The sequence below is a fragment of the Dermacentor silvarum genome, chromosome 4 (assembly GCF_013339745.2).
Source record: "Dermacentor silvarum isolate Dsil-2018 chromosome 4, BIME_Dsil_1.4, whole genome shotgun sequence".
Classification (NCBI taxonomy): Eukaryota; Metazoa; Arthropoda; class Arachnida; order Ixodida; family Ixodidae; genus Dermacentor; species Dermacentor silvarum.
Genome location: NC_051157.2, coordinates 50,938,539 through 50,966,383, shown reverse-complemented (window position 1 = coordinate 50,966,383; position 27,845 = coordinate 50,938,539). Strand labels below are relative to the sequence as shown.

The 27,845-nt window shown below is 46.0% G+C and overlaps 1 protein-coding gene across 2 annotated transcripts in view; it reads right to left on the bottom strand.

The window, feature by feature from the left end:
* Nucleotides 1-1,600: 1,600 nt before the first annotated feature.
* Nucleotides 1,601-27,845, bottom strand: part of LOC119450003 (serine/threonine-protein phosphatase with EF-hands 2-like) — a 222,924-nt gene continuing 196,679 nt past the window's right edge. For both annotated transcript variants that reach the window (XM_037713332.2, XM_037713333.2), the window contains exons 11-15: nucleotides 17,659-17,804; nucleotides 14,940-15,046; nucleotides 12,444-12,610; nucleotides 11,431-11,515; nucleotides 1,601-10,374 (exon numbers count right to left, since the gene is read on the bottom strand). In XM_037713332.2, the coding sequence (XP_037569260.1) occupies nucleotides 10,055-10,374; nucleotides 11,431-11,515; nucleotides 12,444-12,610; nucleotides 14,940-15,046; nucleotides 17,659-17,804 (825 nt within the window). In that variant the 3' untranslated portion in view covers nucleotides 1,601-10,054. The remainder of the gene's footprint in view (nucleotides 10,375-11,430; nucleotides 11,516-12,443; nucleotides 12,611-14,939; nucleotides 15,047-17,658; nucleotides 17,805-27,845) is intronic.

Sequence of the window (27,845 nt, the reverse complement as noted above, 5' to 3'; positions counted from 1 at the left end):
GTTAATAAGTCTAAAGTCGGGAAGCCATAGAGTGTGCCACAGTCATTGGCTGCCCAATTCGAAGGAAGCAGTCACGGTAGTGTCACTATTATGCAGTTTCCTCTGAAAGCCACTCACTGGTGCAGACATGGTGCTAAATAATGATGCTATCTATGGCTTCATGATCAGGCATACTTATTGTGGGTGGTGTCTTATGCATTGCTCTTGTTTTTTCTGGTGTCTTGGAAAGGCAATGTAGTGAGTGGCATGCATTTTGCTGTAAAAATTTAGCTTGTGTGCATGTGCTGCACTTTTGTTTTTATCACTTCCCTTAAGCCATGGAAAATCATCTGGTCTAGCTGCATGAGTTGCAAGCAACTGCGTTGTGAGGATGGGAAATTTTCATAGGTATTTGTAGTGATATTTGGTGTCAGAAACTTTTATGACTAATTGTTGAAGGTAACTCGTGAGACACATTGTAGGACATTCTGTCAGTGCTAGTGTGTTTGTACATTCAATGATAGTACTTAGATAGTTAGATGCTGCAGTCATGGGATAGTTGTGCATATCATTGTACAGCATCCTTGTTGCAGTCCTGAGTGAATGCTAAATATAGAGGGCTTGTTGGTCCAGCTTGTGAGTTGTGGCATATTCTCTGTAGGCAGTGACATCATATGTTACGATTAAATTTGATGGTCATCACACATTATTGAGGGTGCCCTTGAAGAGCCAGATCTTTTGTTTGAACAACTTGTTTTCATTATTTGCACAAGGAATAACAGGAAAGGAAGGGCTTCATTTACTGTAGAATTTCCAGCTAAGCCAATACTTGAAACCAAAACATTCACTGAGGATTTGAACTGTTATATTTGTAGGTGGAACGTGAATTTTATAAAATAATTCACTAGGCAAACCGATTGGCATATGATCAGAAAAGATAGGAGTTACATGGGTAAGGAGACAAAAAAGAATTATTTATGTTTCAAGACAACACATAGAAAGATTGAAAAACTGAAGAATGAATGAAACAGAACATAGAAGTTTACACTTGTTCATTATTGTGCAGCATTAGAACAGCACAGATTCTGCCTTCTACAATGGGCAGTGCACGATGTCTGCATTTTGCCTTTGCACTGCATGCTGCAATGAGAGTATTATGCCTTTCTGTGATTGTAGAGCCTTTGGAATGGGCTCTTATGTTCTAGAAAATAGGGCCTCAATGAGGTTAAGCATTTCTTTCAACAGCCAGTGACATTCAGGGTGCCAGCTGCATTATTTCTGCGCATCTTCAGGGTGAATATAGCAAACTTTGCCTAAATATGGAAACATTGTGCTCTTTAACAAATTATGTACTACTCAACAGCTTTAAGAGTCAGCATAAGTAGTTACTCAATGGTGTTCTTTTCAGTGTGGCAGGAAATAACACACAACACACAAATTGCGTTCATGAGTGTCTTGCTTATGAAGATACTCAATATCTGCAGAAATTCTGAATTGACAAAATCAAGGCGCTCATGAAAACAATTTGTGTGTATTTGTCTGGTATGTGGCAACTTCACATGCTTAGTTTTTTCCCATGGAGCAGCACTGCTCTGTGACAGTGATTGATGAACGTCAGATGTTTATGCTTAAATAACAAGTTTATTATCTTTGTGCTGGACGTGGGTGCATATAGTGCATACCACAGTATCACTTTACTGGCTTAACTTGGGGAGATGTATGTACACACAGATATACACACAGCAGGAAACTTGGGTCACACACTTGTGTCTCATCGCGACACGCTCTCCATGCTTCCAGTGGTTCTGTGCACCTGGGACTTGCCACAGCCAATGCACTTCAGTTCATTATTAAACTGGCGTTTTTATATTTGGGCTAACAAAAGCACATCATAGCAAAGCAGTATCAATGCGCAGCTTTTTCTACAAATTGATCCCATGCCCCTTTGGCACATCGTGCAATAGCAGCAATTTCCATTTTTTAAGAAAGCTTATGTTCGAGGGCTGTGTGTCATGTCCATGTTTGGATCAAAATGAACATTGTAGTCCCCCTCAACACCCCCTCCTTTATTTTATAAATGTTGATCTCTTCATCCATTGATTCACTGTAATGGTCCACTAATTGCTTCTGCGAAGCTCAGCTGACTGTGCAGGACTGAAATAGTTTGGCAAGTAGTTATGAAAGAAACTTATCATTAAGGTAGCATAGGTTGGCTCAAGCTTGCACCATATGACAGCATCTGACTAGAGCTATATCTGTTGAAGAATTCAGGACGGTGGCAAGAGCACCATGAAGGAATTTTGCTGAGACATTTCGCCCTGCATTCAAAAAACTGCATCAGATCAGAAAAAGGGAAAGAAAATGAGGCGTTGCATACACCACTTCGAAGTGGATGGCAAAGATTCTCTTTAGTATTTCTTTCATCCTGATTCATGAGAGTTTTATAACCTTAAGTTTGTATAGGCTACCGATTGTCACTATTTAATTCTTGACTATCCTTGAAGAATTGTGCCCTTGATAACACTGCCAAGTGAAGAGGATTGCTGCAAACACAGTGATGCACTGAAAATAATTTGGGGATTTTTTCCATGTCCTTTTAATTGACTGTACCTTTGGAATTGGTCGAGACCAGGGACTGCATAGTTTGACAACACTGCTACCAGAAACTTGCAGACTGCAAACGGGGGCCATATTTCATACACTGAAAACCAGAAAACATCTAGACATGGCCTGAGGCACGTATTCAACATGGTATTCAAAAAGTTTTTTGAAGAGGTGCACTTGACTTGATTTTGCCTTAATGCTATATAATATTCTCTTTGCCCTTTCATTCATATAGCGATTTCGAAAGGCCAAGATAGTCTTTTCTAAATGAGGGATGATGAATGCCTCTTGGGATAAAAGAAAATTAACAGAGAAACCTTATAGCTTGGCAAAAACTGGCACATTAGGCAGAATGTGCAAGATAGCTGAGCCTACAGAAAGGCGCATGCGGCAATGGCTAAAGCATGACTTGCTCCCCAGACTGACCTCATACGTGACACTTAGGTCAAGTACAGCAGAATTATTGAATACCTGATATTGATGCCCCTCGCACATACCTTTGCCATTAGCCGCAACTAATCAAGTAAGGGCAATGAAAAAAAAACGGGGAACGGAAACACACGAGCTCATGTTTAGAGCTTTTGCCACCGCCGGCCTGGCGCAGCGATTGTCGGCGCGAAATAGCACGCCACTCATGTGGGTATCTTTTCCATTCGGTCTAGCTAGCTTTGAGCATGTTCCCTCCCTTGATTCAGCAAACATCATTGGCATACAGTCTTTGTCGAAAGAGTGCAGGTCACTCCATTCTTGAGTGAAACAGTCTCCAGAAGGTGCAGTGGGATATTCCTGTGTGCACAGAGCATGGTGGGGGACGCAGTGATCCTTGTAGAGCAATATGAAAAGGAGGGCGGAGGGAAGAGGATAAGCTTAACGCATAACAAGAGATCCACCACACAGAATCGTCTGTATGAGAATAGATTAAAACAGTTGGTACACTGTCTACAGCCATCTTGTAGTCAAATTTGCATTCATATAGATTTGCTTTTGCCTGTGCATAATCTAGGCATCTCATGGACAATAGTCCACAAGTCCACAGACTGTCTACTGGGGAAACATTCCCATGCGCAGATCTTTCATAGATCCATTCACTTTTGCGTGATTTCGTGAGACTAGTTCCGGACGTGTCGGCATCTACGAGCGACAGTGTTCCGGCACGCTGTTTTAGCACCATTGGCACAATGCCAGAACGCTGTAGTCTATAGACCCCAAACGCATCTCGCGGTAGTCTCATGAAATCTCACAAAATGAAAGAAAGTATCTCCTGAAGTGATCGCGCGAGAATACTGCCCCTGAACTATGTTTTTGGCTCTATACATGGACTAGCAGACCATTGATCCCATTCGTGGAAAGATTTGAGGGCCTATAGAAGCTGTCTGGAGACTAGAGTCTTTATGAGGATAAATATCTGCGGAAATTCAGAATAGACAAATTTTTGCTCTTCGTGACGATGCATCCAATGACCTGCATACTTTTAACCAATGCTGCCTTGTCAGTGCATATGCCACCAGTGCGTTTGCAGGTTCGAGTGGTTCTCCAAACGCTATTTCATTCTGTATAGCACCTACGTCCAACATTGCTACCAGTGATTAGAACGTACGTATAGGAAGGGTGCGCTAAACGCCAACAAAGGCTATTAATTAAAGCACAGTGCTTCTGGTAGGCGGAATTTTTGTTGAATGGCAACATTAGTGGAACATCTGGTTGCTTGACAAGTTGGAATGAGTTCAGCTTTGGGTAATAAGCTCTAAAAGATGGGCCATAGAAGCAAGAAAAAGTAGGACGAAGCATAATATATATGTTAATACCATTCATGGCTGTGCGCTTAGGTTAATAAACATCTGTACAAGAGCGTAAGCAAAGTAATCGTCTGTTCTCATCGCTGTGTAGAAACATTGACATACCTGTTTCTTCAAACAAAGTGGTAACAGAGTTGTGGATAGTATATGGACACATGTAAATGGACCTAGCTAGCACACACACACAACTGTGACCTCTGACACTTTAGCCCGGAGCACTGATTTAGAACGACGATGATAAGGCGAGCATTCAAATAGCACTGTTCAGCGAGTATGCAATGAGCGACTTTTCTACCAGTTGATTTCTAACCTCCTGACTGGATTGCAAACACTTCTGAAGTATGACGGCAACAGGACGCAGCCTTATATACCTTCGGTGTGTCTCCAAAGAATGAGCCGCATTCTGAAGCCTATGCTATACACACGGCTTGGCACGCAGTCGTTAGAAAAGAAAACATATGGCTGTCCACCTTGGCGCACTCTACACAATCTACATTTCAGGAGCGCTAAACATTCTAATGTTTGCTAATCTATCAGGTGGGCTATACTTCTCATATCATACACAAGATATAATAGCACAAATCTCAGGAACAGTCAAAAACGAATGTGCATCCCGCTGAGGAGCACCGGGTTTGTTGCATTGGTAGCATTAGATGGCGCAGCTACGGAGGTAGCGCATGTTGAACGAGGAACAACAGTGCAGAACAACAGCACGGCAAAAAGAGTGGTGTTACCTATAATATACACGCTATGATACACACTGTGAGAACTGTGCAAATTCATCTGTGTAATTGCAATGGTACAAAACAAGGCAACACCTAAAGAAGCTACATTATGCCATGAAGAGTGCCGAAAAAGAGCGTAATAGAGCCTAGTACTAGTATATGTCTTTCAACAAAGGGTATGGTCACAAGGACACACGATTCACGCGACGGCAGCAGCCCTCACAGCCTTCATTTGACGGAGGAATTCTCGTGCTCTGTTCTTTAATGTTTCACCGTATGTTTTCTGTCATGAAACTCCAAAAGCCAAGACGAATGAAGACAACCTGAAAAAAAAAACAAAAAAAAAGATGTCATTGGAAAGTATTCGTGTTCCTTTTGTTCTTGCTTACTCGAAACATGGATTACAGTGTTTGGTTCCAGATAGCATTAGCTAAGCATGTGCGATTATTCAGCAACTCTGTCTTTTCAGTGTCTATTTCATAGTAACTACAGTGAACAATATATTTGTGCATAAGCTACTGCTTTATCTAGAGGTAGCCTAAGGAAGCAAAAATAGAGAGACATACAAGAAGTTGTCGCCACAATGGGAAACATTCTTCTGTTGACTGGTGGCCATTCTTTTCATTAGCAGGCTAGTGTCCTTGCTGTTGGCTTTCATTTGTTTCCAAAACCCTTGGGCAGAGTCCAGATCACCGTTATCGTGAGTCAACGGTGTTAACCATGTGCACATGTCTACATGCGCCTGCACGTCGATGTCCAGGAAAAAAAGGCATCACATTTTTATTGTGTGATTACCTAACTTAGGGGTATATTGCCTATATTTTTTGCCTATAATTTTGTTCCTGCATAGATAAAGAGCTTTGACTAAATGTGTGCAATCAGTCTAGAGGTTACAAATCACGAAATTCTAAAGGCTGTGAGGGCTGCTGCGCTTGGGAGATAAGTTGCGTTTATCAGGTCAGCTTAAGCGCGTATGTGAAAGTCAAAACAAATGTGCACACATCAGTGCAAAACCAGCGGATGTTCCTTATATGGAAGGCCGGATATCCTATATTAAAGATATTTAAAATTGCCCAGCTAGGTGACATAACATTTTGCCTTTCAGAGAACCTTGAAAAAGAAGATTGCCATCCTACATGGCATTTTGTGATGAAGCTGACTTGACGTCTTTTGAATGTCCCCCAAATAAGCAAATAGTTTGAACGAGGCAGTTACTTACCCTCTCACGTTAGTTCATAATTACACCACGTTCCTTTCTTATCAGGTCTGGTAATGAGTTACGGAAACATCCGGTGGTTTTATGGCCAGCTTTCTTTCGGCCTTCGAGTGACAGAAAGTGCAGCACGGTGTGCGAATGGGAATCTCGAGTAGAGTTCGGCAGCAAGTTGGACCCTGAGGCGAACTAAGAAATTCTATATGATTTCGCCTTCTATTTCAGTCTCTGGACCACCGTTTCAAACCAGCTGGTAAAATCATAAGACATAGTATAAGTGCAGGGATGGTACACATGCGTGCACACATACAGACATATACATAGACACGGCAAGCACAGAAAACAGTCGCCAGACAGAACGCAGCGTGCAAGCGCACTTGAGAACACACTGCAGCGGGACACGGCTATACACAAGTGCAGAGCGTGCAATATGTGAATAATAATTAGTGCAATATTGTAAGAACAGTGTTACATGTGCTTCGGCAATTGATGTCGGGCATTTGAATTGCAATAGTATACGCATGTGACAAGGACAGTGTGATCAATAGAATTACTTTCACGGGCCTCCCTTGTAGGATGCAGCATATAGGAGATACGTGGCACAAGCGTGAGAATGGAGTGAAGTGAAATATACTTGGCTGAGTTGTGGTGAGAGGCAGAGTGGCATCGCAAAATAGCGATGTTAACGACGTTCGCGTTGTGAGTGTATGAGTGAAAGGCTTCATGCGTTAACATTAGCCCTGAAAATGCACGAAAACTTGCTTTGTTCCACATCTCAGGATCTTAATTTGCCATTTAACGTCTCACTGAGCTTATTCCGTCAACTTTCGAAGGTGCGGTGACAGCTCTTGCGAACTGAATGAATGCACATGGAGCTGCATTGGCCAGCACCCTCATCCCGAACGGAGCTGCGGTTTGAAGCAGATGTATGCCAGAAAGACCTGACAGATGACACCTTAATATATTTCCCCATATTACATACAAGTGCCCCAATACTGTGCCTTATGTAGGACACTGTCGCGAAGTAACATTTAGCATTTAGGTGTCTATTACACCCACCGTGAAGCAAGTGATCATCTTGAACGACCCTTACATCTCCCTGCATGTAGGCACGTGTTCGCCATATTCTGCGTAAAAATGGTGCGAAACTCTTGGCTCTGTCAAACGTTTACAATATTTTACCCTCGCACACTACCCATTAGGACGTGCATACAGCAAAACTACTGAAGTAAAAAACAAAAATGCTGACTTTTCCCAGCTGGTGTTCGAAGATGCACTTAAACCCATTTGTAGCTGTGAATTGCTGACGTTAAGAAGCGTGTAAGGAAACAAGCGCCTGTGTTGGTTGCTCTTAGCTGTTCAATAACACACATGCAGTGAAAGGGTGAGTTCTCCGAATAGGTAACTATTTCATTTATGCTTATTTAATGCAGCAATGTCTACAAGCCGTCTAGATTATCACCTTACGTGCGCATTTAAGACATGCGTTCATTAGAGGCAGTTTGGCGCTCATAGATGGCACCAATTGTCCTACAAAGCTTCTTTAGTTTCAGTCAGCAGTATCATCAATGCAGCTAAGAACTTTCTTTCCCGAAATGAAGCACTGCCCCTATCCCACAAGATGTGTTGCTGAATTCCTAAACACCTTAAAAATCTTCAATGTACAGTCTGTCAAAAGTTCCAATGCCACTCCGAGGGTGAAAACTTCAGTCACCGGAATTTGTTGAGATCCTGTAAAACAACTGGTGTTCCTGAGGTCAGAAAAACCAGGAGCACTGTCTCTCTGAATCTTCGGGACAACAAAAGATTAGGACATCGTGGCATGCGGCCTGACGACAGGTCCAGCCATGTGCACAATGGCTTTGAAATTTATTGACTGATCTCATATTAAAGGAAGCGAGTGTAAGAAAAATGGTATCTCTCATGCGTTAAGGGTGGTGAAGAGCCACATAAATGGGATAAAGGGTAAGCCAGGTTGGAGCTGAGCACCCGGAATATATCGGTGGCTTTGCTTTGTTTGGTGGCAAGGCGAATGGCACCACTTGTTGAAACACAGCGAAGGAATACCCCTAAGTTTCCAAGTTATATTGGTGCGCACATATCAGACTAAACTATTGAGGCAGTATATGTTGTGCGAGTGTTTTGACAGTTTGTCGTGACAGTGTTATAGCGGCTCTTACCGCATTGCATGAAGTGGTGCAGCAGCCTCAAAGTCCCCACTTCGGGCGTTTGAACAGAGGGCGCCACTCGCATTATGAGGAATTGTGGTGTGCTCTAGTCCTTACACCGTTGGTTTACTTTATTGAATACCATGAAGGTTAACTGCGTGACGTGGCTTTACATGCTCTTCAGATGCAAACTTGTAGATTTCAGCTGCTTTGCTGTCATAATATTTCTGCAAAGCTTTACTGGGGAACAAAACAGGTCTGTTGGGACTAACAACAGTGTAAGGAGTGTAAGCTTCAAATCAAAGCTAAGAAACCCCAGGAGCTTCCTGTTCCTTTGGCTGAGGCTGGGGAGAAGTTAGCATTGAGGCTCGTGAAATGCTGTTTTGCAAATATAAACAGAAAGCAAAATGGGCGAGCAACATACTTTGTCGGCTAAGAACGACCGTCGGAGTTTCACGCATGCTCACAGAGGTTGAAAATGCCCTTGTCACAGGTCTGGCGTATTCATTTCTTTTGAGCTCTAGCCAAAGGTAAGAACCCGAATGGCTACGACAACGACTCCCAATTCTTTCTAGAAGTTAATGTGCCCACTTTGAAAACATTGGTGAAATGGTGAAAAAGTCATTCTTCTGTGAGATCTGCCTCATTCAACGCTAAAAGAATGTGATAGCTAGCCTTTTGTCTTCCACTGTTACAGGTGGGCCAGGAGCCGTTGTGCAGTCTGAGCTTATATAGGTGTAAACGGTGCACTATCCTGCATGAATGAATGTCACAATGCCACAGCACACCCAATTAAATACCAGCGGATTCCTTCCTTCGCTGAGCTGGACACGCCTATCTGTCTGTATGTTACTGCTTGTCTTACGCCTTCCATTTATGCTGTGAGCCGCTTTACTACAACATTTGTTGGACTTGAAGTCCACCCTGTAGACTCATTATTGGCTGAAGTGCAGCGCTATAATCTTATGATCGAAGCTAGCTCAGTATTTTATTTCACAAATCCTTCAGGATTCTGGGTCGTATTTATTTTTCCTGTTCTTTTATAGATGACATAACTATATAAGGAATGCCAAGTCCCGATGTTACACTTACAATTTGTAAAGGTATATATCCCCCCCTCCTCTTATCCCCACTTCTGCCTACCCTTTTTCTTTTGTTTTGTACGAATGACGTTGCAACAATTCTAAGCTCATTTAGCAGCCGGCATTTTCGTCTTGCATGTTGCAACTATCCAGCGTCTGTCTTGGCTGTGGCACCAGCTCTTTACAACATTAGGGAATCGTTTCCACATTCCCCATAGCAAGAGACTGTCTGCATCGTCGCAGGTGAGACCGCGAAAGTTGCAAAAGATGTTCTCAACGAAAACGCGCAATGCGTTTTCTCCTGCACTGACAGAACGTGTCGCTCTGGCAGTGAGATCAACCCAGCAACGAGCGTTCGTTCCAAGGGTGGCCGCGGTCGAGATGAATGGACAATGCGATCGCGCCCTTCGTCACGATAGAGTCCCGGAGGGCCTTGGCTGTGAAAAACAGCCCCTATCGCCCGGCCCACACACTGCGTGTTGTCGCCTCAGAGCTTAGTGCAGTAGGACTCCTGTTCATCCTCATCTTCTTCGGTGTCTTGATCTTCGTCGATGGTGGCCACGGGTGCCATGTTGGCCATGCCGTTGCACGGCGCGCCGTTGCTCTCCTTGGAGGCCGGCGGCGGTGTCAGTGGCCTCTTGTCCACCAGGCGGAAGGCCTCGAGGAACTCGTTGAAGTCGATGAAGCCGTCCTTGTTGATGTCGATGCTCTTCGCCAGCTCCTCGACTTGCTCCTCGGACATGGGTGTGTTGGCGTGCTGGGCCAGGAGGTCGCATGCGTCCTTGAACTCCTCCATGGAGATCAGCCCTGCGAGTTGATGGTTCCCGCAAGAAGTTAACACATTGGTAGCTTCTCGGTGGTTCGAAGTGATCAACTCCGCTACAACTGTTACTGCGTGGGCGTTTTACCTCACACTTATCTTGACTCGACAACTACACGTTCAACCATGGTATTCAAACGTCCAGTTAGAGCCTGGTGGCGATAACGATGACGCACTCGCGAAATAACTTTGTTGAAATAGTGCATGGCTGTTCAAGGAAATGGTTCGCGATCTGGTCAGTGCGTATTGTTGGGCTAGTTCGTTTGTCATGGCCTACGAACGGCGCCACAGAACATAAATGACAAATAGGGAGACAATAAAATGATCACAAAATAAGGAGCTTTGTGCTTCTCTTGATGTCTTCTTATTTGTTCTTCGTGTTCTCTGGTGCCGTTTGCAACTCATGATCGCTATCTGGGCCGCGATTTTCAAGCGATGCCTTCCGCTTGATTCTATATGCCTATTATGCCACTCTTATCATCCATCGTTCACGACCGTCTGATCCCATTGATAACGCGCTGGTGGAGCGTTGCTCTGACCACTGGCGAAGCGCAAAAGGGAATAGCATCGGAAAAGGCATGCCTACAAAATCGGGGCCCTATACCGATTCCTGGCCTGTCTCCCCCCGATGGGTTGCGCCATATTACTTGAAACAAACATTCACGTTCAAGCAGCACCGCACCGGCTCGCACAAGCCAGAAAGGAGAAAAGGCTCGCCGTGCGCTGCTTGCCATACCTTTCCTCTTTGCCCGATGAAAAGGTTTATACGTCTCTCGCTTTTGTGTTACAATATTTCAAAATAAAGCTGTCAAAAGCAAGCATACAGCCTGAGTCATGTCAGAAGACGCTGCATTGGGCAGTGTACCTCCTCGTTTCACGATGCATGAAAATTATTTCCCTCGTGACTTAAAGAGCGCACTCTTCCCCAACTAAGCTTTCCGAGCCTGTCAAGAATTATAAACCTGTCAAGTCGTTTGCGTCATGTGTCACGACCGTCTCAATATCGTCATTCCTTCGTACAAATGATTCGTAGATCGACTTACCGGACCCATCCTTGTCCATAATCCTGAATATTGTTTCCAAGCTGTCTTTGTTTCTGTACAGCGACTCAAGGAAGGTTGGGCCATTCTGAAAATAAACGGAAAAGTTTTCAATGGAACAGTCTTATTCTGCAATAAACACTGAAACCTCAACGCTGACAGCGTCGTCGTTCAATTAAGGACGTGGTTTCGCAGCCTCGCTACGAGCGCTGGAAGCACTGCTTAAACGCTAGGTAGGTTTCAGAAGCTCTCTGGTAAAAACACATAGCTTTATTGCGACAGCAAGACAGCAATTATATGGACACTGGCGACGAATTTCCGCCGTCGCCGTGATGTTCCATGCAAAGTCCAATTGCGATAACATCGCGGACGCACGCCGTATGCTGTAGGTGCGAATGCGGCGGTGTCTCCTGGCGGGAAGGAATACGGGGATCGGTGCACTCCGTCTTCTCACGCGCGCGCCGGGGAAAGGCGGAGATGCGCGTGCACTAGAAGGAGGGGAAAATATCATTGAAGCTCGCACCCAGTGAGCGGCGAACCATTTTGTCTCCTAAATATTGGCGACCCGTGTGGTGCTAATAGCATATCATATAAATGTATGTTAGAGTGCTAGTGTTGACATTTTAGTGACTCAGGTACCCGAGTCAGTGACTGCGCTAAGTAGCTTCCACAGCAATGTACCACTTCACGTGACCCAGCAACTACAGTCATACAACCGAACGAATGTTTACATTTATAAGCAATGCTCAAGGTTGGTTTTCACTTGAACGCCAATGTGCACTGCTCAGTAACAGTTGTCACTTTGTGCCCCTGCAAGCTCTGTCGTTAAACCACTGTTACAGACACAATATATTGGTCTTCGGGCGTGTCTTCTGGATGTTGTGGCTCTTTCATGAAGATTCCATTCCGAAGACAGACCCCACTCGTACCCGGCATTCCGATAATGGCCACAGCACCGCCGCGTTTTAATTGTGAGAAGCTCTGTGCAACACCAGAAGGACGATTGTATGTCTGACCTGAGCGAGTTTGTTGGTGAGCGCGTACTCGTCGAAGGTGGACTCGTAGAGGACGCCCCCGGTGACCGGGTCGCACTGAGCGATCTTGGGGCACAGGATGCGCCACGTGACGTGCAGGCCGACCACGTTCTCCATCACCGTGCACCAATCCGACAGGCTCACCTGACCTGCGAGACAACAGCGGTTTAATAGGGGCAAGCGAGCAAGGCTTGAGGGAACATCGAATCTATCGACACCACAGTGAGGCAAGTCGGTGGGCGGTCGCTTTGCATCGTTCGCGGAAGGGACTGACCGAAAAAAAAATAGTTTTGGAAAGTGATTGAAACTCTAGTTGACGTCGATGAAAGACGAAGTCTTCCTGAGCGCGTTGGGCGTGAGAATGGGGTGCATGTACCATGTAAGCTATTGCGAGAGTCGCGCTGGAGTGACGAAGTTTGATCGACGTCAACTAGAGGTTAAATCGCCTTCCAAAAATGTGTCATCTGCTATCATCGTCGTAAGTTATAATCATCATGACTATGATCATGATTATCACCATCAGTTATCATTATCATCATCATCATAGTCATGACATGCCTAGTGGCCCCATCTGCACCTATCCCAGTGGTCTCAGGAGCATATACTCAGAGGCACATACCTAGTGGCCCCAGTGGTACTTATATTTAAACTGCTCTATTTTCGGGATCGGCCTACGAAAGAGGTTAGAAACACGCATACCGCATACGAAAAAGTGGGAGTAATTCGCCAAAAAAACGGGTAAAAAAAAGTCTTCGTCTTTAAAAGAGCACATCTCTTAGGTAGTTTGCAAGAGCTTTTTCTTATTGGCCGGCATTCCGGCGACCGCTGCTCATGATCGGCGCGTCGATGCATGGCTAATCGCAGACGGCACTAAGCAAAAGTAAAAAGGCTTTGTGAATACGAGACCTCATATCTGAGCGGCCTGTATGTCAGTCATTTGGAAAGGCGTTTCTTCGGTGGAGCGATTGCCAGAAGTTATCTGCCAGGTTCCCTCCACTGCACCGAGCTCGACTCGTAATGCTCCTCCTCCTCCCTTCTCAGTTGATATAGAAGGCGCTACCTTTTTCTCTATTAGTTAGGTCTTGTATCGCAAGAATCGCAATTCTTTTTTGCCAGCCTGCACCGGCCCTTTTCTTGGCTTCGCAATAAATCATCGTTGAAACGTGCGCGACTCTGTTTTGATCGGAGCCGCGGTGATAAACTTTGCTTACATCTACAGGCACGAGCCTGGGCACTTGCACAACCACCGACACACGTGAGGGCCAGAGAAGATGGCAGCGGCCGGTCGCTCGCCTATCGACCACGTGGCGCAGCTCGACGAACGGCCGTGCTCAAGAGTGCGCTTCTCCGTGCTGTTGTGGCCAAGAACACGCCGCCAACGACGTCTGGCTGGCTCGGACTCTTATATATATAGCGCTGGCATGAAACAGCGTCCACGGAGCTACGACGGCACGCGAGCCTCACATTTAGGCGTTCGGCAGCTGCTCCGGCTGCGCACCGGGAGCGTCGATCCTTATCTTGACCACAGAGTTTCGTACAAGCTTACTTCGCAAAGTAGACCGGTGCTGCAACTTTACCTGTCTTGACCACGAAAGCGTATACATGTTGCTTCCTTTTGTTAAGTCCTATTGTTCTCCTGAATGTGGTAAGTTCGAGAACCCTCCTGAACTTCGCTGATCGTGGCTGCCGCTGTGTTACCGAATAGCTGAGAAACAGGAGAACACGCATTTAACATATCTACTTATATATATATGGTATTTTCGCGCGTGTACCCCGCACCAAGAATTAAAAAAGAAAAAAAAAAAAACGTTAACAGTAAAGTTGGGGTGCGGGTTATACCCAAATTTTACTTGAAAGTGTGGCTTCACGGCAGCGCGGCGTGCGCTGCCGTGTAGCCACACCTCGAGGCAAAGTTGTCAGCTCGTAGTTTCGTTATCTCCTAGGGAATTCCATCCTCTCCCCACCACTGCGTGTTGAAGCTACCTTTTTCCATCCTTCATTGTCGTCCATTCTCCTTCTTTTTACGGGTCTATGCTAGCTGCGCCTGCGAAGTGATCCGATTCAAATGAGATGTCACGTGACTGATTCGTCCGCGTGGACTCTGCTTTGCACAGATTTGAGCGTTGTTGTATGCAGTTATTTCCGCAGGTTAAACGCGCGGATAATTTTTTTCTCTTTTCCGGCTGTTGTGATTGGGCGTGCGGGTTTAAGTTCAGTATGCGGTCGTTCATTAAATATTTCATTAGTAACAGTTTTCAAAAGCGCAGAACAGCTGCAACCAAAGCCAAATACGTTCATTATCGGCGCATGTCGTTTAGCCTAGCTATTTTGCCGATACCATCGCAAATATTAGTAAAGCAGATATTTCTTTAAAATTCATTGCGCCGCGGCCCGCTTTCTTTTACCACGGGGGAAAGTTATCGTGACTTGAGCACGGGGTTTTGCATTCGTGTTAAAGGAAGGGTAGTTTCGAGGCACCTTTTCCCTCTGGGTCGTGCTTGTGAAACTCTGCCCGCAGAGGCGTCTGGCAGGCGTAGATGTGCTGCTTGAGCTCCCTGAGCGCGCTGTGCTCGATGTAGCCGCTCCTGTAAACGAATCATATGGCATCAGGTAACAAAGTAGTTTTGCTCTTGTTAGAAAGCTTGGAGGAATTGACTAGGAGGGAGCGTCACGTGACGATTTTGAAGCCTTGTAAAAAATAAGTATATTGGAAAGGCTTATGGGGAATCACCACGTGAATCACCACGGGCAAGCGGTAATTTCTAGACGCCGATCGCGCGGTGTGAGAGAGCAGAGCGGAAAGCGGGTGGCGAAGGCCCATCTTAGCGAGGGCATCGTTATGAGCTACCACTAACCAAACAATGTATTCAAATGTGCGGTAATCACGTAGGGCCTATTTCCCAAGAACCAACGCACAGATGGGCCGCTAAGGAAATGAAGGGCGGCGCCAGGGGAGCTTGCCTTGCCGAGGCTGTAGCTGCCTGGCGTCATGCTCCATCCTATGTATTTTTCCCTCTTCCGTGTTACAAAGCAAGGCGTGGACGCACGCGTGTACAAAGGGAGAAGATATGTGAGCGAACAATGTTCACCAGACATAAGTGCTGCAACTTGCGATCTGGGAGCAACCAGGAAGAATATTGTACTCACGCGCGACCTCAGGAGAGAGAGAGAGAGATTGTGAAGAGGAAGAGGCGCTATTTCTTGCAACCCTTTAGGGAGCACGATTCAGCGCCTCTTGCGAAAGGGGGGGGGGGGGGGGGGGAGGGTATAAAGAAGAGAGATAAGTTTGAAGCGTTCACAGAGCCCTTGGCTGTCAGTGGTAGAGGCTGGCGGCGCATTTACAAGTTACACGAAGCTGACTTCCGTGAACCCCCCCCCCCCCCCCCCCTTCCCCCCGCCTCCTCCTCATGGCTCTCGATTACCGTAGGGACGATATATCTGACCGGCAGCGTCAGCACGTTTCGACGAGCAGCCGATCTCTCGGAACGCAATACCTTGAGATTGCGTTTCTCATTAAGGGACCTTATTTAAAAACAACGGACACAAAATTCACAAACGCCGCGTCGCTGCTTAAGAAGATAAACCGCACAGGGTGCGGCTTCTGCGGTGCAGTGCTATACTTGATTTTTGAATACGCTCAGACCAATTTCTGAAACCACCACTGTGTCTAAGTCTCTAGCGACTCTAGATATCTGAGAGCTTAAAAACCGCACACGTAAACCTGGACGTTCGTTAGCTGACCGAGTGTAGAATTCTATACCAGTAGGGCTATCAGAGTGGCAGCAGAAACAGTGAACCCCAAGGTGCATACGGACAATGCTCGACTTTCACTTCATGCTTCATTGCCTCTCTTTCCAGTCTGCTGGCCATACTTCTATAGAATCAGGCACCAGCTATTCCACTTTCAAATCAAATCAAATCAAATTTTATTTCACATCCAATACATGATGTAGGCGGCACAGACAAAAAGCCAAAATCAATTCGGCTTGACAGGGGTCTTTCAAGATTGTGTAAAAGTAAAGAAAACAAGAATTAGCAACAGCAATCAGACATTGTTAGATAGCATTGTACATTAACAAGAGAGGAATCTAAACATACGCAATGAAAAAGTGTGGTTCTAGCAATGTAATACAGGGACAATCATCATTGTTGCAGAACTGTAAGGAATGAAGTATGTAATCAGAAACCAAGTGAATTTAACAAGGACGGTAATGAGTGGGAGAGTATCTGTGTTCCATAATTTGTGCGTGCGCGGGGTGTGAACCAGGTCACATTATGACGAGTGTTGTATCTTTTAATGTTCTTGCGTAAGCTATAATAGGTGCTCAGTAAAGTGATTCGCTTGCTTTCTTTCTGTAAGGCACCGTTGAAAGAGTAATTCATTGAATAGCAAGTTTACAGGAGAAACAGTGTGTGCGTCATGACTCATAAGACGAGTTGCTAATAGCACGCACAGCCTTTTTCTGTAGTAGAGAAAGTTTAGTAATATTTGACCCTGTAGTGTTTCCCCAGACAATGTGACAGTACTTTAGGTGTGAAAAAAACAACAACAACAACAACTTTAAATTGCTTTAACGTGCAAAAAGGCGCTGCTGCGCTTTCGGAAGTCGACCGGCTCGTGCGAGCTTTAGTATTTTCCTGTAGGTGTGCGTTCCTACTCCGCACACCCTGTCCCGCTTTCTTGTCATTTTGTGCCTCGCCTCCACCAAACCCGGACAACAAGCTGTTAATGCTGTTCTTGTGAGACTTGTACGACTTCCTTCCTTTCTCGAGAGTTCAAGTGAGAACCGTGTTCCTTTCACTAAACACACGGGTACTTAAAGAATTCCGGCTTTATCCTCTGCATTTGCTCCTTAACTTCAGCGTATAACCTCAAGAGTGCGAGTTGCATTATATAGCATGGGCATATTTAGGACCCTCGAGCTTCGCACTAATCTTGCTGCGCGGTTTAAAACGCTGTTTGATAAATTTTCCTCGGAAACGCACAAAAAAGCTAGCTACACACATGAGCTCAATGCACGATGCCTATTTCTTATACTTGAGCACGTAAATAACGTATACATGTAGTTGACTAAAAACAAAATGCTTTAGTTTTCCTGGCAAACTTGGGTGCTAAAAACGAACGCGATACCGAAAGTTTTCTGGGATCGCAAGTGTACTGCTGCCACTGTGTGGATAAGAAGGTCCATATACATACCTCTGCTGGATGGTGGCCTTCCGCGTCTGCGCCGTGCTGACGTACATGACGGTGTGCGGAACCAGCTTAGGGCCCACCAGTTTGACGTACGCCCCTCGGTTGCTGCCGATGTCGTAGTAGTTGGATGCCGAGAAGATGGTCAGCACCTGCGGACAAGTTGGCGCGCTTCTTAGCCCATGGCCCTATATAAACATGTTGAACGGCAGCGCTGACACGCACGCACGCACGCACGCACGCACTAAGCAAAAGGAAAAATAAAGAAAAAGAAATGAAAGAAAAAGGAAAGGACGCAAGAAAGAAAAACGAAACATGCCCTGTTCTTTTGTTTTGTTTTTCTTTCTTTTATTTGCCTTGTAGACAGGTGTTTCAATGAAGAGATTTGAGACACATTGATCCTTTTCGCCTTTCAAGATTTATAGCAGCGGCAGCGTGCGATAATCGCCATAAAGATTAAAAGTAGCTCATTTTATTATAAAATTTATATTTTACTTAATTATATATTAGGTACACATTGAAATTACGAAATCAAATCCGGTCGCTGCTGAAGGCAATTAGCATAGAAATTCTGAAATTGCCACCAGTTAAAAGATATACGCCCCTAAATATGCCACGAAATTAATTGGTGCTTTGCATAGCACTGCACTCGAACTCAAAGATGCTTTTTAAAGCGAAGCTTTCTTTGCGAACTATCCCGGACTTTCCTGACCGTGGCTGCTGGTGCTGCTCGCGCGTTATCGCCGAATAGCTCACACTCGGATCGATGGATGGATGGATGATATGAGCGTCTCCTTTGAAAGGGGGTGGTGAGTTGCGCCACCAAGAACTTGTTCTTATTTTGCCTAATGTCCTATCTACTCTAAAAAAATAAGAAAAAGACACACACAAAGAATTCCCAGCATCAAACTTTCTCAACCACTACTGGAAACGTTGTTTTTATACGCGCTTTTGTACACGCTGTGCGAGAATGACTACAACCTTGGGGTGGTTGAAGCCTGCGCAACCCTCAACGATACGTTGATACTCTGCCGGTAATAATAACTAAGCGTATAGTCACCGAAGATAAACGTTCTTTTTCGACTCGATACAAAAAAAAAAAAAAAAAAAAGTGCGCGTGCGAGGACACGCGGAAATAGGCTAACGGAGTGTACATTTAGATTTTTTTTTTATACGCACAAAAAGATTCTTGCTCAAACGTTCAAAGGTTAATCGTTATTATCCTCGTCGTTCCCTCATCCCATTCCCGCGAATTCCGGGAACGTATTCTCCGGCGACCGCTCTTGAAGATACGGTCGAACCCGGATATATCGAATCTGAAGGAGATCACAAGAGAGTTCGATATATAGGTAATTCGATATATAAAATAAAATAATAATTATACAAAACTTTAAAGGGGATTGACTGCTGTTCGTTATACACAATAATTCGTTATATGTGGATTAGATATATCCTGGTTCGACTGTATCACTTTCTGTTTAAATTCATTAACTGGACAAACTAGCTGACGGGACGTCCGTCTTTCCAAATATACGTAATGTTGAATGTTATGTTACGAAAAAGTGAAAGAACTTTTGAAAGTATAATCAACAAGAATGCAGCCTTTGTGATGGGACAAATGTTGCCGAGGACCTGAGAGCAAGAGAAAGTGGAGTGAAAAAAAAATGGAGGATTTAAGGACAAAGAAAAGATGGGGACTGGCAGAAGAAGTGGGCCACATGACTGAGCAGTGCCATAATTAGAACTTTTTTTATCGAACTGGATGTGGTAAGGTTTATATGAAGAAGCGCAACCTTTGCAGCTGCAAGGAACGTTACAGACATTATGCGTATATTACGTGCTACTACCAGGCGAAGCACTTTAGTTTGTTCTGGCGTGTACCTGTCTGCGTTCTGTTTTATTTTCGACTTGATCGAAATAGTTACGGTCGCTCTCGTCTCAAGAGTAATATAAGGAAGTGTAAGTAGACACGGAACGCGCATCAATGCAGTGGGCGGTAATCGATCGATTCTACCCAGAGAACCCACGCATTTCCGGAATGCATCTCTGCGATTGTGCTACGACGTTGAAAGCCCAGTACCGCGTTGCAGTGTGACAGAAGTGTCATGTCGTGTCAGTATAGCTAATGCTACGGATGGATTCTTGTTTGGTACAAGAAGACTGCACTATTTTTTAAATTATTATTATTATTAATATTATTTTGTGTGTGCGTGCGCGTGCGCGCGCGCGCGAGTGTGTGTGTGTGTGTGTGTGTGTGTGTGTGTGTGTGTGTGTGTGTGTGTGTGTGTGTGTGTGTGTGTGTGTGTGTGTGTGTGTGTGTGTGTGTGTGTGTGTGTGTGTGTGTGTGTGTGTGTGTGTGTGTGTGTGTGTGTGAACGCATTTCCCGAAGGCTCCATATCTCAGCCGTGTCACTCTTAACTTTTCCTGATGCAGTGAACGTTGCGCGAAACACAGGGACAGAGAAGTAGAATGGACACCGCAAGTGCTTTCTCGCACTTTGTTTTTGCTTTTTGCTAACGTGACGCTACTGGCTTTCCTTTCTTTCGCCCTGGAGGATTTATCACTGATGAAGCTAGAATAGCCGGCTCTCCATAGGAATGTTCTTTCAGACTTTCATCACTCAACAAGCATCAAGAGCCACAGTCGACAACTAGACTGCTAGACTGCTCAATACAGGAGAGTTAGCCTATATTTCCTGAAAAAAAAAAAAAGAATGAAGAGGCTTTGCGCTAGCAAGGACAGAGACAGCCCCGGAGTGCCTTAGTTCTCCCGCTCTGTTTTTCACGTTTATTTTCACCTAACTGTACACGGACAAGATTTGAGTGCAGAGCCTGGTAACATCACACGCTGCATTCTTCAGCAGTGTGGTCACGTGGGACAGCGACAAAACTCGACAAAGGGCCTGTTGACGAAGTCTTTTGAAGGCCGAATTCGTTGCTGACGAGCGAACAAAAGAACTCGGCGACTACGGAACAGCATAACGCACTCCCGGCAACCGGGACCAGACACCGAGTCATGCAGAGATGTTACCGAGTGCCGTTCAGGCGCGTTTGCGTCGGCGTAGAATCAGTGGTGAACGAAGGGATATTTTCCTTAGAGCTTTCTGCGGCACGTTTAGGTGAGCCCGATGACATAGCGCAAAAGCGCGCGCTAATTATGTCCGAGAATAACACATGGCCGGCACAAAGCAAGGAATCAGGAGCCGGGTTTACAAAGCTTTGGGCTCGTAAGAAGCGTATTTAGCAGGCTGAAGTTGCTAACCTAACCCACGTCATATTGATTGTCCGGCACCTGACCACCCATCACGTGCGTGCTGATTATTTGGTGTAAGCTCTGAGCTCATGCGAAAAAAATAAAATAAAAATAAATGAAAGCGGGCACTTGGAAAGATATTTCACCGTTCAGGATGTGTGCCTCGAAATTTTAGCCTACGTTTCTTTTCACCGACGTTAGGTGTCTGTGCTGTCGTGTCAGTACCACTTGCGCGCTCACACAGTTGCTAAGGAAATTACCTTATTTAAAAAGGGTGCTTTGTTCGCTAATGCTAAAGACTAAGAGCCACATTAAATTGCATTCTTTCACATCTTACAGAATATAAGGACATATGCCAAATGCTTCGTTTCTTTGCACTACGCTTGCGCGTGCGTCCGTGTATGTGTGTGTGCATGCGTGCGTTTTTGTCCCCGTGTGTGTATGCTGCACTGAGAGCCCACGGATGAAACGCCCTATAGCGGCGCCTTTCGCGAGGTGAATGGCTACATTAAGAAACGCGGGTGCAGCTGAAACCGAAACACCGTTGCCCTTCAAAGAAGTGCGTACGTTACGTGACGTCCTGTCTCCCTAAAGTTCAACAGCGCGAGTCCTTGCGAGCTTGCAGCGCTCACACATTCCTCGGGGAATTCTGTGCCATCCAGTTAAAGCTCAGCGCTCACGAAACGGCGTAAACGCCTTTAAAAACTGAATGGGGTCACACGAGTGCCTCACAATGGTTGCGGCAGTCAGGGAAGGGTGGTGTGCCTCAATGCGCAGAGAATGCCAACAGCATGCATCACCAAAACCGTGCACTGCTGCGTTCCCCGGAGCGGGAAACATCCGCTCAAGGGTAAAGTGGTTGGAACACTGAATGTCTGGACATTGCATGCGCGCCGGGCGATTGCGATAGCCCATGATGAGCCAGCCTAGGTGTCCGCCAATCGCGAGCCTTTGATGTGTTCGCCGTGCGGTTAGGTTCGAGAATTAATCTGATTGGCTGACATCATTTCGGTAGCTTGTACCATACTGCACAGTATTAACAGCTTTAATGTGACGGGAGTATAAAACGCAGAGAAAGGAGAAAGGGGATCACTTGGATCGAGGGAAGAAAAAGGGTCATGAAGGAAGACGATGCAGGGTATGGAAGGTGGTCGGCGCACCTTTTTTGACTGAAAAGCGTAAATAACTGCTCACTTGCTGCTTTAATTGACGGGAAAGCGCGCGCGCTGCTCGACGGAAAAGTGCGAGCGCTCGCACTTTACTGAAAAGAAGTGCGCTCGCCCGTCATGTCGATTGCGTGCGGCGTGGGTGAAGTATCGGCCGAGCCGAGTCTGCGGGAATAGAGAAGGGGTGGGGACCTTCGCGCTGCACGCAACGAAAATAGGGAGCAGCGGTGAATAAACTGAACGTATGCGTTACTCGAGTCAGAAGTTCGAAGGGAGCCTGAGTTGGTTTTGCGCACTATAGTTTCGTCTTCAGTCACGGCATGCTGTTTTCTTTATTGACACGAAATATATGAAGTTGTTGGTGCCATTTAGGTGGGCCGACTACGCCTTATCGCATGGGGAAAAGGAAAGTATAGTCTCAAAGGAACTAAAAAAATAATAGCAAATAAACAAATTTCGCCATACCTTCAATAGTGCCAAGGGTTCGTGCGAATATATGTGCGAGAAACTGTATTTGAAGAAAGGGCAACAAGGTGGTTCTAGTAGTGTGAGTAGTCTAGGCGAAGATTGGCATCGGAAGAAATTTTGGAATGCTGAACTTCCATTGGTGACTGCCCGCACGTCCGAACATCGACAGGTTTCGAATGCGTCTGCACGCTGCGGCGAAAGCACCGTTGAAGTTGACTTCTCAGCAATAAGCTACCATGTGAGGAGAAGCCCACCTCTGTATTTTTCTACGTTGTGGAGACGGTAGGCAGGATATTGGAAGCATTATGCGATAAATGAGCGATAAATAAGGAACCAATAACAAATAAACATCAGCCAACATATGCTCTGTAGTTCGTGAAGACGTGATGACGTTGCCGTTAGTTGCAGAGAAGGCAAAAATGGCTTCCGACAAGTTCCAATTGCGTGAATTTTCTAAAAGCATAGTAATGATATTTGGGAACAATTTTCAAAAGTTTATTTTTTTTGCGAAGGTGACTATATAGCAAGTTTCAAACATCATATAGTCATCTATATATGCAAGTACAGTACGTACAAGTGAAATATCAATGTCCCTTTGGACTAGTCTTGGTCTTTTTACTCTGGCACCCACATGCGTTGAAGTCATCGAATACTTCGCGAATCTCCGTGCAGCGCATGCTCGAGCACTCTCATTACTATTGTCACCTAGTCCGACAGCCTGGCTTGACGCGTGATAAATTGGGCGTATCGAGGACATGGCAGGTAGAGTGAACTGATCTAATGCAGTGAGCTGAGGTGAGCGTGACTGTTGTCTGTAGTTACACAGAGGCGAATCTTGGGGATATCGAAAGCAACCCAAAGATTGGCGCAGATTATCTGAATGCAGCTGCAGTCGTGTCGGGTTGCTACTGAAGTAATAACGTCGAAACACTGCGACAGGGTGCACGGAGGTTCTAAAGGCTGTTGGCTACCGCCTGTATGTACATTCAGTCGCGCGGTAGCTATAGCTAGCTCGGAAAAGCCCCAGATATTATGTTTGTTCGAATTTAGGAGTTATCGTTGAAGAAATTGACGAATGCGCGTCTTCGACGGCAAGCCTGAGTCTGATGACGTCGCCATCCTTTACTTCTTGAAAAGTCTAAGTACCAAGTCAAAGCGCGAATTTTCCTGTTACTGCTAGGGAACTGAGAAAAAACAACTGACGCCGAGTTGCAGTGAAGCTATGAACGTTTTGACCGGAGGTAACGTGACACTAAGCTTAGGGCAATACGCTTCGTGCGAGCAGATGTTAAGGAGAAGCTGCTAAAAAGAAATTTCAGAATGTCGTCTACATAAAGCATAACCTCATTACAGAAGAGTCAACCAGAGAGGCTCGAAACCTGTTTCCCCGGAGAACCTACAAATTTTCTCCCGACATTTGTTGGTGTTTTTCATTCAACGTGTATATATCAAGATGAGAAGCGTTCGTATGAGTTTAATAGCCTACAGAAAAAAAAAAAAAAAACCTTCTTCAGTCGGGGGAATTTTCTTCAATTTGGCCGTCTCGCGCGCGCGCGCGATGTGCACGGTTTATCGCTTCCAGGAGAAGCGCGTCGGAAGCTGTTCGTGAAATGGGTGGCCAACGAGGGCGGCCCTTCTTCAGCGATTTTCGCTCTGGCTCCCCGGGCGCACATTTGGCGCAGGCGTCTCTGCGGGCGTCACGCAGAGACGCGCTAAGCGTCCGTCTCTGCCCGGTTGCTGCAAGTTTTAAAGCCGCTGCCCAACGAGGCAGACGACGCTGCCTCGCAAAGGCGAAGTGGCGCAGCGTGCTCGGTTCTCTTCCTGCACATGCGCTATTTAATACTTTGCTTCTTTTTATCGCAACGCGGGCGTCGTGATGTGTAGCCGAAAAGTTGTTTAGAACACGGCCCGTGAATGTGTGCTTGCCGTTCTTTTACCAGCTGGGCTCGCAATGGTTAACGCGCGCCCGGTAATTAAATTCAAGAGCGCGCACAGCCCACCCGTGCACCGCGGCTCTTCAAACCTATACTGCGAGCTCGTATTCTAATATCATACGGGTGTGAGCTTTAACATTTACTACTCGAGTGTCTCCTTCGCTTTTGAGAACGGAGTGCTATTATATGCGTGCGACTTGCGCAGCCTTGCGCCAGTATTCTCTGAAATATTATAATTCGCTGCCTTTCTGAAGAGGAGAGGCTGCAGCGTGGTGTGAACGAAGTAATTCAGTAACGCTCCGTTGTCAAAGGCGTTTATCAACTGGGCCCTCTGTGAAAACAAAGCTCCCTTGTTTCAATTTTATTTCGTATATGAGCTGCACCCTGCAGCATACGGTAGTCAACGAATAAATAAAACGGGACCGGCCCCTTTCGTACAAGTATTGCCGGAGAGAGCTAGGTAAAACCAACTTTGCGGGTAAATTCATCACGGCGAGACAGACACGTACTCGGCGAGCTGTCATGCACACGCGCCGAGCCTATAGCCTGCGTGAAGACGCAGAATGAACCTCTTTTGGTTTTGGCACCGTGCCTACCGCGCTTCGCAATTTCTTTGGATGAGTTTGCGAAAGAAAAATATATAATCACTGTATTCTGCGAGTACTAAACTATAGGGGGGCCGAAACTACTGGAAGGAAAACAAAGAAACCTGAAGGGTAATTTAAGGAGCGCGCAACGACCGATTTAAAGGAAATTATTAGGCGTAACGTTAAGAGACGGAAAGACAAGTGCACAGATAACAGAGAAAGTGCGGGTAGTCGTTATTCTAGCGAGACAGTAAATACTTCTTCTTTTTGGGGTTTTACGTGCCAAAACCAGCTCTGATTATGAGGCACGCCGTAGTGGAGGGCTCCGGATTAATTTTGACCACCTGGGGTTCTTTTACAACGCAAGCACACTGGCGTTTTTGCATTTCGCCTCCATCGAAATGCGGCCGCCGCGGTCGGGATTCGATCTTGTGATCTCGTGCTCAGCAGCGCAACGCCTTAGCTGACTGAGCCACCGCGGTGTGTGAGAAAGTAAATTCGTTTAAACTGGTAAATTAATATTATAAAAAGTAGTGTTTTCATTCACATGACAGAAAAAAGGTTGATCATTACCCGAGTGAATACAGGCCAAAGTTCACCCTTTTGTAGATTTCAAAGTATTTTCTACAATTGGGGGAGGGGGGGGGGGCATTTTGGCGCAGTAATTGTTTTTGACACCTAATATGTTTATTCGATATTTCCTTTAAATTTAAATGTGGTCCTTCTTTGCCGATAAATAATATTTATACCCCCCCCCCCTTTCTTTCTTCAAGGAAAAAAAAAAAACCCTGACAGATGTGAAATCACAGCAAGCTGTTCTACTAGTTCCCGCCTCTCACGTAACAGTGGCTGCTTATCCGCAGATGCATCACACACTAATACGGCTTAGTGTTTCTCTTCACTATCCGTTTATGAAGAATAATTTGGAGTTGGGTAGGTCGTGTAATACGCAGAAAAGGTAAGCGTTGGTTGGTTAGGTTTGAGTGATTGATTGATTCATGGGGTTTGACGTCCCAAAGCAACAGTGGCGGCTTTGAGAGAGACTCCTCCGTAGTGGAGGGCTCCTCGGATTAACTTTAACCTCCTGGGGGTTCCTTAACCTGAACCTAAATTAAAGTACACGAACTTTTTTTTTTTGCGTTTCACCTCCACTGAAATGCGGCTAACGCTGCCGGGAATCGAACCCGCGTCGTCGTGCTCAGACGCCGAACGCCGCAGCCCGGTTCCGTTAGAGAAATTCGCAGAACAGGCCCCAAGGGAAGGAGAACACAGTTGAAGGCTTCAAAGGATTCAACGGAGCGTGTGAATGAGGCAGTTCGCAGGCATAGGATTGGTATCGGCTGGCGAAGGACAGAGGTAACTGGGAATATCTGTGTGATGCTTTCGTCCTGTAGTATACAAAAGCTAAGTGGACTGATATGGTCACGACGATGATAAAGTCGGACTAGGGCAAGATGGAGTGAGGGTTAACTCACTAAGTACGGGTGGAGAGTTTGGCAGCGACGTGCTTCCTGCTTATGCAAATGCTGGCCCTGCTCCGAAGCGGCGACTTGCCACGTTCCTCTGCCTTGTTTGCACTCCTGACGCGGCTTAGTATAACCTTCCGTTCTGCCCATTTCTTCCAACAGAGATTACAGAGCGAAAGCTCGCATTAGAGTGCGTTCCATACTATGTATTTTGATATATAACAGAGCACAAAAACGAGGACGGATAGAAGGAACGACACGCACCACCAGCGCTGACTCGCAACTGCCAAGTTGAGTTGAGTCGCTGAGTTGCGAGTCAGCGCTGGTGGGTGTGTGCCGCTCTTTCTATCCTTCTTCGTTTCTGCGCCCCGTTGTATACCAAAATGAAGAAATTGCCAACTCGCCGAAATATAAGCGAGATATTTTCAATCTTTTCAGAGTTTCAGGTTCTGCCCGCGAGCGGAGCGAGCGATTAAAATATCCGAATAACATTTAACCGAGCTATAGTAGGTTCATAGCTAAGGCGAGTATTGAACAGCTGAACGGGAAAAAAGTAAGAAAAGGACTAAGGAAGACAGACAAGGATAGCGACGCCCTTGTCTGTCTTCCTTAGTCCTTTATATATATATATATTTTTTCAGTTCTGCTGTTCAAAACTCGCCTCGACTAAAATATATGTGCGGCCCAGGAAGGAGGTGTATACACCCCGGGGCCGGCAAAATCACCACGACGTTTTCGCTCTCGCTCGCTCGATTCGGGGCGACGGGGAGTTTGCAATTACGGCGGCAAACGCGCCGGTTATAAATAAGCGGCAGGGGATGAATCAACCGCTGAGCGGCCGTAAAACAGGACCGCCGCCACTGTCACTGTCTCTGCAGCGGCGCGGGCGCGCGCCCGGTCACGTTTTCCTGCAGATGCACAGACTTAACTACATCTTCGCTCGGGCATGCGGTGCGCGCACTCTTCGCGCGAACTCGGACGTAAAATCGCACGCGGTCATGTGTAGACGGTGGAACTGTGACACGCTTCGAGCACCAAGTTAATTAACGCCCGGCACGCCGCGGCCCAGGGTTCCCATCCCGCAAGGCGCCAAGTCATGCTCGCCAAGCTTAGTACTAAACTTGCGGAGACGCGAGAATTCGGCGAAAGCAAATTGCTGGTGAGCGCGAGCGCGAGCGCGTGTTTGGAATGGGAGAGGCCGAAGATTTCGAGCAAGTCGCTGTGTCTTCGCACAAATAGAATCAGCGGCGGGAGACCCGAAGAGATACGGTGGCGGGAAAGAACGGGACCGCGCCGCGCTGTATGCAGTACACGCGTGGA